Source organism: Neomonachus schauinslandi, chromosome 5 (assembly GCF_002201575.2).
Source record: "Neomonachus schauinslandi chromosome 5, ASM220157v2, whole genome shotgun sequence".
NCBI lineage: Eukaryota > Metazoa > Chordata > Mammalia > Carnivora > Phocidae > Neomonachus > Neomonachus schauinslandi.
In genome coordinates, this window is record NC_058407.1 from 140,283,783 (window position 1) to 140,296,504 (window position 12,722).

Consider the following 12,722-nt stretch of genomic DNA (forward strand, 5'->3'; position numbering starts at 1 on the left):
TCAAATCCCCCCTTTCAGACGAAGGCTCACACAGAGCCCCAGGCAGACAGCAAGGCTACGGAGGCCGTGCACCAAGGCAAGCAGGCAGTGCGCCCCTGCGACGGACCCCCGGGGCTGACAGAACAGGTGGGGAAACACACGTTCCAATCAATGAGACAAAGATGTTTTGACAGAAAAGTTTTGTTTTTTTTTTTATAGGAGAAAAATCTTCAAAACAAGGGTTCGTTACCCAATTTTCAGAGATAAAACATGGATATTCTAAGTATCTCTGGTAAGGCTTTCTTTTTATTATATTAACTTACCGGAATTCCTAGGAGCTGAGGATCTACAGGCTGCCGAAAAGGTAGGGACTCCGGATCCTGTCGATACAGCGCTTCGAGGGTTGGCATCAGAGCCTGGCGTAACTCCTCCGGCTTAAAGACTATGGTTAGAAAACATCAGGAAGTGACCCTACTTACAAGGCGCTCAGACTCTTTGTCCATCACATTTCAAATGGAAGCCTGGGCTGCTTCTAGAAGGTCCCAATCATCTCCACCCATGGCCCCCCAAGCCGTGCAGCTCCCAAGGGCTCTCATTCACCACAGAGTCCACGGACATTCTCAAGCTACAATTCGGGGCTTCTGAAAACACCATGACATTAGGGTTTTAAAACTGCTTCTACGTCACAAGGCTAAATATCACACTGGTAAGTTTGCTTCTTCAATAATAAGGGTTTCCAACGTTAAAACTGTGCTGCAACAGAAAATGAAGCTAACTCCCAAATCTGCTTCCTTGATCCAATGGGTGGTAATAAAGCCATTTCACTGGAAGGCGGCCTTTCTTCCTCTGATGAAATTTGTCTGTCCTTGGACAGAGTAAACTCAGATACCTGGGACAAATGGTTTTGTCTTCCAACCTCACAAACAAATGTACATAGTAACAGAGAAACAAAATCAAGTTTTTCCCCAAAACTTCTGAATCGTTCCCTCCTACATTTACCAATGCCCATTCCCTCCACCCCTCAGCCACTCCATTTCCTACTACACCTTGTGTTGTCACCAATCCAAGGATAAACACTGGCTGCCACATATATTCAAGACGATGCATTCATACAAAACCCAATGAGTTTTACCTACCGGGGAAAACGCGCCTAACAACCTATGAAGGCAAGAGGCAGGTCGGTGAGCAGCGCTTGTGTTCTGCTGCATCCCGCTTTAGAGATGGGACCACTGCTGGGGGCCGGTGAGCAGATGTGCCCCACGGGAGCCTCACGAAACACATACACATCCTGCCTCCAGCTAGCTCCTTTTCTTCTATTCTGTTTTACAGTAATGGAGTAGCATTTGGTTTGCTTTGAATAACTCTTTCCAAGAGAACAATTCTTTAATCAATAGCTTTTTCCTTCTTCTTAGGCCAGGGGTCAGCAAACTTGGACCCACTGGCCCAATCTGACCAGCCACCTGCCTTTGTACAACTCATGAGCTAAGACTGGGTTTTGTGGTGTTCCACGGTTAGGAAAAAAAGAAAAGAATAATATTTCATGATACACAAAATCAAATTTTAGTCTCCAAAAATAAAGGTTTGTGAGAAGGCAGTTATGCGCATTTGCTCACATACTGTCTGCGGCAGCTTTCACACCACGAAACGTTCTGGCGCACGAAGCCCAAGGGGAGCGATCGGGCTCTTCTCAGAGCCTGGGGCGAGCCTGCTGCAGGCCCATCATCTCCTAGGCGCAACCTCACACGCACGTCGCTTCGGTCAGTCGCTCATTACTCACTACACATTTGTTGAAAACACCTATGCCAAGGAAAAAGCAGCTCCAAACTCCTGTCTTTAGCCACCGGCCTGATGTAAAATCACTTCCTCAGTCACACCTGCCACATTTCAAGTGCTCAGGAGCTACATGTGGTTGGTGACAACTACAGAGAGCACAGACACGTAATGTTCCTGTCGTCTCAGAAAGTTCTAGCACTGCTCCAGGCCCTTTCTAAAAAAGAACACCCACACACCCACCTGCTCAGTAGTTTCACATATAGGTCCTCCTAGTTTGGAACAAGAACCTCCTTGAAAATTGGGAAAAAAACAAATTGCTCAGAGGGCCAGGCAGGTGAAGTCACAGAGCCAGCAGGGAGGAATGGGGACTCGGGCAAACTGGGGAGCCCAAGCCCCAGCTGAGGCTCCCACCCAGACTGCTGCCACAGGAATGCAAGCGCAATGCTGACAGAGCTTCTCATTTTCAAAGAAAAGCCAGAAATTCAGAGTTTGATTTGTAATTCCTCGTTTTTAAAAATATTGTGTGGCTCAAACAAAACATGTCTATGGGGCTGGATCCAGTTTTCAAGGGTCTGTGCAACCAAGTTTACTTCCATAACATAAAACGATTTTCACAGTAACACTAGGCCGTCACCCTCCTGGTGCACCGTGTTGATGCCGGCACAAATGGGTAAAAGGAACCACAAGGAGAGTCCCTCGCGCCGCAGCACAACGCAGGCAGCGGCACCAACGCTGCGTTAGTGTCATCGTGCTCTCAAGCCCTGGCTACGCGTCTGGCTCTCCAACGACCAAACAGGAAGCCGGCGGTCCTGACAGAAAACGCTCGTGTGCGCAGAGCTGAGAGTGGAGGCAGCTGCTTCTCTGCACGGAGCACAGAAGACTGGGGAGGTTAGATGAGCTATGGGTATTCAGATCTGGGCAAGTGGCAGACATTTTCCCAAAAAGGAACTAAGTGGGCCAGTGACACCAAGGACAACTGACAGTATTTGTTGCCAATGGTAAAGTTTGGACTTACATCAAAATTCGAATTTGGAGAACTTTTATCTGTCATGTGAGTTTGACAGCCTTCCCAAATTTCCAAGACTTTTTTGAGGAGATTCACAGTGGTATTAATCAATGTGATTTTTAAAACTATCGTACAGTGAAGTGTGGTGACATCTGGAAAATCTGTGTAACTCATGAGCCAAATTCCAAGATGACCAAAGGATCATGTTATTAAAAAAAAAAAAAATTCACACAAGGACAAAAGATTCATTCACAGCACAAGACAGATGGACTCTAACGTCACTGGGCATGAAGAACCCAGAGCTATGCATCCAGACTTCACGCAGAAAAGAAACTAATCTTTAGGAAACCTGCACTTGTTGAGTTTTGGTGTAGTATTAAAAAAGAACACCCACAATTATCTGAAAAAGCTCTTACTCTTTCTTTTATCAACCAGCTATCTGTGTGGGGCGGGGCTGTCTTCAGGGGCATGAACCGAACAACGCAGCACAACAGAGACAGCAGCGGCAGCAGGAGAGTCTAGCCACGTCCGCCGAAATCTCCGAGTCGCAAAATTGTACAGAAAACACTGTCACTACTCTAAGTATGTTTGTTGTGGGAAACTTATTTTTCATAAAAATGTGTTATTCGTGGATGCCATGTAACAGATTTGTTAAATGAATGTTTTTAAAATTTCTAATAAATAGTGACAGATAATCCATATGAACAAAAACTCCGGGGTCCTCAATTTTTAGGAGCATAAACAGGTCTTAGACCAAAAACTTGAAAGCTTCTGTAGGTTCTCCCTCCCAGTGGCAAAACTATACAATATCAGTCTCTCACAGTTCTCTGCTGTCTTTCTCAAATGTGCCACAAGCAGCCCTTAACTTCTGAGCCACATCCCCCATTTGCAAGGGTCACCTAACAACGTTCTGACACTCTGTTGACCTCCTCACGGTGGACCTCCAATGGGTTCCCTCCAACTCCCTCTGTGAGACTGGCTCAGCCAGCACATCTCAGAGCCCAGAGCATCTTCACTCATCACCCCACGAGGCCACTGGGCCCTACCGCACTGCGCACTTACTCTGGGTGCACAGTCTCCCATCTGTAACACTGCGCACATGTTCTGCCACGGTGGTAACTTCTTTCGCATGGCTTTCAGGCAATCTCCTGCTCAAATCTATCGTGCTTGTCCACAGCTTGCCGAGTAAAGAAAGCCCAAGCTTCTTGGCAGGCACAAGGACTCAGATGCAACCTCTACCCTGGCCCCACAGCCAGTGACAGCTCAGAGGAGAGATGTGCTCCTGGGCTGCCCCTCAGAGCCGTGGCTCGTTTCTCATTCCTACCATAAACCCTGTGGGCCCTCGGGCTGGAGTCTAGCTCACTGTCACCATTTCTGAGAAGGTAAAACTTGGGGAATGGCAGGCAGCAAAGATAAAAGCTTTAGTTTTTAACCCGCAGTGTGCAATCACAACATGACGGAAAGGCAGCACAGTTGAAAAGTTCAAGGAAACACGGCCTACTTTTCTTGCGTGGCTGTGAAGGAGATGTGGACTGAGAGGCGGCCCCATTAGTGTTGTTCTCTTCTTCCTCTTTAGCTTCTACTTTCACTTCCGGTTTCTTCTCGTCCACTTCCATCGATTCTGATTTCTGTTCTGTTGTGTCTGTTTCTTCTTTAACTTGAGAAGATCCCTGTAGATCCTCCTCCATCATCTTGAGAAAAACAGAATTACAGACAACGATGTATGAATAGCAAAAAACTTTATTCTAACTCAGCCTCACTGGAAGTCTTTCAACCATCTATCTGGGCTCGTCAAACCATCCTCTACTCAGAGCTGCATTTACCATCCCTTCCTCTCCCCCAGGGAGGACTGGAGCATCTGGGGCCAGGTGAGTTGCCTTAATACAGCACCACTGCAATCAGAGTCCTGATTCAAAAAATTTACATGCTTGAGTGCTTACAAGACACTGCATCCACACACCCTACCACCTGCTCAGTAGTTTCACATATAGGTCCTCCTAGTTTGGAACAAGAACCTCCTTGAAAATTGGGGGAAAAACCAAATTGCTCAGAGGGCCAGGCAGGTGAAGTCACAGAGCCAGCAGGGAGGAATGGGGACTCGGGCAAACTGGGGAGCTCAAGCCCCAGCTGAGGCTCCCACCCAGACTGCTGCCAAGGAATGCAAGCGCAATGCTGACAGAGCTTCTCATTTTCAAAGAAAAGCCAGAAATTCAGAGTTTGATTTGTAATTCCTCGTTTTTAAAAATATTGTGTGGGTCAAACAAAACATGTCTATAGGGCTGGATCCAGTTTTCAATTTTTGCCACAGGTTAGTGAACGAGCACACCCTTGTGCAGTCCAACGCTACAGAACTACGTATGAACGAAGAACGTCAGTGAAAAGTCACGGGATGATTCAATCATTTAAAATATAAACCAGTACTCTTATTTCTGGCAAAATAAAGTAAAACCCATACCTAATACCTAAAAATAACCACTCTATTTTTAACCTCTATCCTCTCTGAACCCATAATCAAACAGGGTATTAAAGCAAAAAGCAGCGTCATCCACGGAGGACCCGTGGTGTCTCCCCTTAGCACACCTGAGTGACATTTCTGCGTGCTGCGCATCTGCTCACGCCCTGGAATGGCACCTACCGCAGACCCAGGCTCCCCCTTGGAGTCACTGGCATCAGGCTCAGTGTCCTCAGTCTTGACCTCTGTCTTCACTTCCAGCATTGGTACATCGGGTCCTGGCTGCTGGGAGTTGGTTTCAGCGCTGGCCACCGAGGAAGGAGTGGGGACCCTGTTATCGATGCTGGCGGCTGCCTGGGAAAGCTGTGGAAAAACGAAAATTATTTATCTCCGTTACTAAGACAACAGAAATGCTGTTAAACTCTATTGTTCACCCAAAACACAGTTTCATGTTAACATTTCTCAACACTAACCTAACAGACAGCCCTATTTGAGAGAGCTAAAGAACAGAAAATTTAAGACAGGAGTCCCAGGGGAAGTCAACTTCATGTAGAAACACAAAGAACTTCCTACCAAGAATGAAGAAATGGAAGAGCAGGGCTTTCCACATTTTGATATAAGACTATTTTCTGGAAGTTTCTACCTAAGTCACAGAACCACCTATTTTAAAATTAATTCCTTCCAATAAGGTCATTACAGTTTATTGTAAAATGCTTAACTGTAGATACAGAAGTGTACATGTAGAAGGGGGATAAAGTGCCTACATGAAGAATGTGTAATTAGCCTGTTATAACTGCAGGGGCAGGGGTGGTGGTGGTGGTGGAGTAAGCAAACATCAAGGTAAGGAACCACCACAAGAACTCTCAATTTTCAAAGCCTTACTCATAGTTGTTTGTTTTGTTTTGTTTTTATAAGATTTTATTTATCCATTTTAGAGAGAGAGTGAGCCCAAGAGCATTCATGAGTCAGGGTAGGGGTAAAAGGGGGAGGGAGAGGGACAAGGAGACTCCGTACTGAGCTCAGAGCCCGAAGACCCTGAGATCACGACCTAAGCCGAAACCAAGTCGGACGCTCAACCGACTGAGCCACCCAGGCACCCCTGCCTCACAGAGTTCTAATTTAAGTAAACAAAAGGGAACATAAAATTACAAAGGAATCTTATTTAAAAATAAGAAATATAAAATAAGGATAAATAATAAACATACTTCCTGTAGAGAAATACATATGGTAATGTTATCTTGGGGGTGTTATTAAGATTTATTTTGATATTTTATAAATAAATATCCTCAGTCCCTAAGAATACAGTTAATGTATTTCAGGGGGAAGGGTGGTTTCTAAGTCAGGATGATATGAAAACAGAGGTGAAGATTTCAGTGACAACTGGGGCAGGGGTGCGGGGGGTGGCGAGTGGGCAGCCTACAGCTGGGCACGGCCAGCAAGCAGGTCCACGGAGGATTGGGCAGACATGAGCCACAGAAAGCGCTAACCTGGGTCTGCCATTTTGTCGTGAGAAGAAAAGGCTCCAGGTCTGAAAATAAGGCTGACAGGCAAAGTCAAAGCACATACAATTAGGAACGTGACTTGTTTATCATATCCTCAGAATGTTAAGAGAAAAACTACTAACACTCAGAGGACACCCACCTAGGACAGATAATGGGGAACACACGGCTCCTATGTACAGACAGAGGACCCACGTATGATTTCTTTATAACTGCTAATTTCTAAAAACTCGTTTAATGAGAGAAGATAATCTTAAGTCACATCCGGCCAAACACAAACATGGCCTTTGGAGCCAATGTCAGGGACAAAATACAGCTCCTATGGTTTGATTAGGGGACAGATACTCTCTGGGCTTGCGCCAAGACACTAAGACAACTTTGTGACAGGATTTTTTTTATGGAGAAGTTCTCGATCAGGAGCTTCAGCCCAAAGACAGACTGCGGGGCTCACCGGTGTGCCAGGAGGCTGGGTGTGCACAGGTGTCGGCTGCTGCTGTGACGACTGAGGGGTGGCCACAGACGGGGGCTGGACTGGGGTATGAGGCTGTGGGGTCACCTGGGCCTGGGCTGCTGCCTGGACCGTAGGGGTGCTCTGGGTTTGGCTAGCACTGGGCACGGAGCCTGGAGTCGGGGTGGGAGTCTGCCCGGAAGACGACACGGGAGTCGACGGCTGGGTGGGGGCTGCTGGCTGAGGAGGAGTCATCCCAGGCGCCGTCGGGTGCTGGAGAGATGGCATGCCGGCAGCCGTGGAAGCAGGAGGTGGCGTCTGGTGCAGCGGTGACTGTGTCACTGGTGGGCAGGGCAGCTGGCCGGCCTGGGGCCCAAGCATGTTCAGAGGGTTAGGAAGAGCGGCACCAGGCACCTGTCCCTAACAGAGCCAACAGAGGATGTTAAAATTATTTCCCCAACAGATTTAAAGAATTAAACGCATGAAAATCTAACCACGGTTTCTTGGTGAGGTCTGCTCGTTTCAAGGGCATGTGCCATTTGTAAAACCTCACCCAGCTGTACACTTATAATAACATGCACTTTCCAGTAAAGTTAATGCAATGCAATGTTTCTCATCCTGTGATTTACAGAACTGTTGAAACCTCTGGCTTAAACTAACACATATCCACTCAGCTTACAAGCTTCATGCTCCAAAATATCTACCCACTTAGACCACCGAAAAAGGTATTTCTCTTTTTTTCAAGAAATGAGTTACTGAAACACTGAAATGTTTCAATAAAGTGATTCCCAAATGGGGACATGCTTCACAATTACTTGTGGACTTCTTAAAAAAGCGATTCCAAATCACTGCTCTAGAACAGGGGTCAGGGCCCAATCCAGCTAGCTGCCTGTTCCTGTAGGCAAGTCTGGAACACAGCCACGCCCCTTCATTTACGTGTGAACGACTATGCCCCTGGCAGCTCCACAAGAGTGAGGCCGAGGAGTTCAAAGAGTCGGAAGTATAAACAGGAACAGGTCTGCTGTTCCAGAACAACGGTGTGTTACAGAAATGAAGAATCAGTAAATATTTAGTGAGTAAATCAAACACAGTCAATGACTTTTTTCAACATTACTTCATGTAAAAACTGAGAACAGGAATATTGTCTTCCAGGGGAAGATCCAGCCTGTTCTAAATGCATGCACACGTGTATACAGCAGCAACTCCATGCCCGACAATTAACAGTTCTCCAAAGTGGGAAAAAAGGCACTAAAATGAATGGAAAATAGTTCTCCTCAGCTTTAAACAGCATCATTAAAAACAAATTTGACAAGAGAACTACTCAATCGATCCAGTTAGCGGACTTCACCCAGGATGCCCAGAGAGACGGGCAACAGGACACACCAAGTCGCCAGCCGAGTTCATGGGGCCTTGTCCTCACTCTCTAATACTCAAGGTCTCTCAGGATCACATGTGAATTTAAAACACACAAATAAAAACCAAGAAAATGACCACTAAAACCCCAAAACCCAAAACACAAAGCCTATGAACCAAAAAACCACAATCCATTCCACTTTGGTATGAAGTTCGCCCAGAGATGGTAAGAGTAATTCTAAAGAAGGTAAAAATAACAGCAAAATGGGGGTAAAAAAATCAAGAGATGCTCATGTGTAATAATGAGATGTGTATTCTGGAATTCTAATCAGGAGGAAGCTGGGCCCCGACCCGGGTGCGCAGTACCTGTGGCACGCCTGTCTGGGCCGCCGGCTGCCCCATGCCCACACTGTTTACGCTCATCGCCCCACTGGAGGACTGGAACTGGTTCTGTGGCAGGAACTGATTCTGTGCAGGCGCCTGGGCCATAATGTTGTTGGCGTGAGTGCCCATCATGTTCGGAGGCTGAGGCATTCGGGAAGGAGAAATGGCCATCTAAAAGACAAGCATCATCAAGAGATCGGAGGATGAGGACCAGAGTCTTCAAGACAGAACTCTCTGAACCCTCCCTTCCCTGTGGCAAGAGAACCACCACGAAGACCTTCCAGCTCCCAGGCACTTTGCGTGCTTTCTCATACAACGTCTCCAAGAAGCCAGTTTCAAATTCATCTCTGAATAGAGATCAATAGCATGCTATACTTTAAAGTTCAAAATATGCCTTCCACAACTTCTCTGACGTGTTAAGAAAGCAGCCTCAGGAGAGTAAGCTCCAGGAGTCAAGAGACGCTGTCAAGCATCTCTCGGCGACATATCTGAGACTGCCTACTCCAACCTCAGAACTTGTGTCTTCTCACAAAGTCACAAGTTCCTATGAATTTATCATCCCAATAAAAATAAACAATGGTCATATAATTCTCATTTGTAGTCATGAAGACCAAAGAGAGAGGGAGAGAGATATGAAGTAAATAAAGCAGAACCAAATCCAGAGAAACAAAACAAGCACAATCTCAATTTCACTGCGTAGAGAATTTTCCTTATTCGAGCAAGGTCCTCTCAGCACAGCTGAGGCAAAGAGAAGCACTTACCCCTGGAACGGAGCCCATGCTGTTCATCGGGACAGAGTGGTTCATGGGGGATGCCGCACGTGGTCCCATGGGAGCTTGTGGCAACTGTACATTCCCCAAGGACATTGGGGTAAATGAATTCATCCCTGTAAATGCACCCACAATGACTCATTAGAAAAAGCACCCAAAGGAAAACAGAGCTACAGCTCGCCAAACTCTACGCAAAATAAGGTGGAATACATATGCAAGACATACAACAGAAATCACCCAGGAAATCAGAAAAGATGGCGATGTAACACTTTTCAAATACAGAAAAAGGGCACCGACATGGCGGTGGTGAGAGTGGTTTGGTGGGGTGGGGGCAGGGCAGCATGAGGAGACGAAGGGAGAAAGTCAGGTCAACCACCAATGAAGGAGGTGGCACCAGGAAGGCGCTCCTACCCTCCACGGAGGAGGTCTTGGCTAAGGCCAGGGCACCCATCTGAGCCAACCTCCCCAACACCTTCCAGAGCACATGGCTCCCTTTTCCTCTCCTGCAGGAAGGCCTGCCCCATCATCCCAGGCCTCCTGGCTCTTCGGCTGGTTTACATTTATTGTTAGAAACTGGGATAAGACTCGAAATATGGTTTTAATTTTGCAAGCATGTGAAGTGTTTAGAAAGTGCCCAAGGGTGAGCAATTCTCAATCGCAGCCTCCTCTCTCCAGACTGGCAAGCTCCCCCTTTCATGGCTATCTTCCCCTTTCCAGGGGTTTTGTCCAAAGCCCACAGGAATGTCACACTATGAAAGACACCTCACTGGCTGCTACGCGTCTCCAGACCACGGCGTCTCATTCTTCCTCACTTCCCACCTTACTCTGTAAACTCCACACCTACATGTAAAGCTCTACATCAATGCTGGTTCAAGCAAGTCTTAGGACTGACGCTGGGAATCTAACAGAATCCTTGAGGTGCCGTCTTAACATTGGCACAGGCGTGAGAAGGTCTCAGAGAACATGTGCCTCCCTCAGCATTACCTTCAAGGACACCTAGAAATGTCACTCTAAAACAAACCAGTGCCAGCACGGGCCCAGGAAGACTTTCTAGGAAGGCTGTAAGCTTCCCCCTCTCCTTGAGGATTTTATATAAGAGAAAAAGGCAGTACTGAGAAACAGCACCACGAAGAGCCCCTCTTTACAGACGGAGATGTGCTTGTAAGGGAGCTATGAGGGTTTTGCTATAAAACTCCTTCAATACCCTGCTTGACAGCCCTCCTCACATCCCAAATCAGCCCCATCTTCCATGTCATCCCCTACACAGCATTCAGCTACATTCTCAAGGCTCCATTTTCCTGACTTCCTGGTTTCCTTCACTCTCGTATCTAGTCTGTCCATCAAAACAAGGCCCTGAAGTTTCTCCCAAACATCAGTTGACCTACCGTGTCTCTTCAGTATGCAATTAAGATTACCAGAACTTTTTAGAAGTTTTTTATTTACCTTTTGAAAGTAATCTCTACACTCAGTGTGGGGCTCAAATTCATAACCCCAACACTACCACAACTTTTAAAATGACCCTTTCTCCCCTCTTGTTCTACTCTGCACACAGCAGCAAGGCCTTGCTTTGGAATCTCCTGGATAATGTCGCCACCTTATTTCACAACCTATAAAAACGTCCCATTATTCAAGTCTTGATGTGACAAGATCCGTAAAAGCCTTGAAATGCTCCTCTCCCAAACTCCAATGAGTGTTTCAACCAGAGACACCATAGAATCTCAACTTGAGAAAGAGCCTTTAAAAGTGGTTCAGGCTGCTGCCAGCACACCCCAACCCAAGGAGGAGCACAAACCCTCTTCAGTCCGGCTCAACGTTCTCCTTCACAGCCTTCCGACAGGTTTCCTGCCCCCACCAATGAGGCTTTTGGAGGAGACTCTTGCAAAGAATAATATCCCTTCCTGTCCATTAAAAAAAAAAAAGGCTGGGGCACCTGGGTGGCTCATTCGTTAAGGGTCTGCATTCGGCTTAGGTCATGATCCCAGGGTCCTTGGATCGAGCCCCGCATCAGGCTCCCTGCTCGGCCGGGAAGCCTGCTTCTCCCTCTTCCACGCCCCCCGCTTGTGTTCCCTTCCTCACTGTGTCTCTGTCAAATAAATAAAATCTTAAAAAAAAAAAAAAAAAAAAAAGGCTAAACCCTGCTTCTGATGTCCTGGGAGAGCTTTCCTATGGTCTTCTAACTTGCAAAAATCACATATAAGCACATTGCCTGTGGAAGTAAATTCCGACCACCAGCAGAAGGAGGGAGGGACTAACGAGGAGCTACAAAGAGATGCAGACAGAAGAGGATCAACGAATCAGCTTTGCGGCTGTTGAGTGTTAAACCAAAACATGATTCACAACAATGGTTCAATACCTTGGGACACCTGCACGCGGTTCACCGGCAGGGGCATGGGTCCATCTGCAACGGCAGAAAAAACCTGCTTATTTAAAATAATCCTTCATTTGGGAACAAGGAATTTTACCTTCAGAACGTCAAACTTAAAGGGAAAACCCGTGAGTAGGTGCGAAGGCACTGAGCATTCGGATGCCTGCACACCCTCCCGAGGCCTCTCCAGAAACAGGCCGGTGCGGAAGGCCACGGCCGCAATCATACAGCTTCCAAAGTGCGGGCTCCCCGAGAACACAGTTCTCTAGGCTTAGAAACACACCCCAAACCCAGAGGGGAAAACAAGCCATCAGACTGAGGGCTGGCAGAAGGAGGTGAAGTCCTTACTTGGAGGCCTCACAGGCTGTGTCTGCGGAATCCCTGGGGGCTGTGCCCCGGGAGCCGGCAGGGCGGGCTGGTTACCCAAGATGCCTTGTTTGTGCAAACGCGACCTCCGCTTTTCTTCTAGTTCTTTTTGTATCTTGTAGATTTTTTCTGCCAGTAAGTGATAGTATTCATCCTAAAGAGCAATAACATTCAATATTAAGCAGCCAAAACCGTGCGGGGGAAAAAAAAAAACCAAACCCAATCTGTTTTATATGTTTTAGCAAACGAATGAACTTCTACATTAAGTACGTTGGCAAAGATTAAGTATTAGCACTTCTGTTCTGTTGTTTTTTGTTTTAAGTAAGC

At 46.8% G+C, this 12,722-nt stretch overlaps 1 protein-coding gene across 4 annotated transcripts in view; it reads right to left on the reverse strand.

Annotated features, from left to right (window-relative positions):
* The window catches only part of LOC110588014 (CREB binding protein), a 123,793-nt gene that overhangs the window by 23,934 nt on the left and 87,137 nt on the right, over nt 1-12,722 (reverse strand). For 2 of the 4 annotated variants that reach the window (XM_044915595.1, XM_021698287.2), the window contains 8 exons: nt 12,378-12,549; nt 12,018-12,062; nt 9,656-9,780; nt 8,877-9,065; nt 7,161-7,577; nt 5,394-5,573; nt 4,260-4,449; nt 303-421 (listed from right to left, as the gene is read on the reverse strand). In XM_044915595.1, the coding sequence (XP_044771530.1) occupies nt 303-421; nt 4,260-4,449; nt 5,394-5,573; nt 7,161-7,577; nt 8,877-9,065; nt 9,656-9,780; nt 12,018-12,062; nt 12,378-12,549 (1,437 nt within the window). The remainder of the gene's footprint in view (nt 1-302; nt 422-4,259; nt 4,450-5,393; nt 5,574-7,160; nt 7,578-8,876; nt 9,066-9,655; nt 9,781-12,017; nt 12,063-12,377; nt 12,550-12,722) is intronic. The other 2 variants (XM_021698285.2, XM_021698286.2) reach the window with 2 other exon arrangements.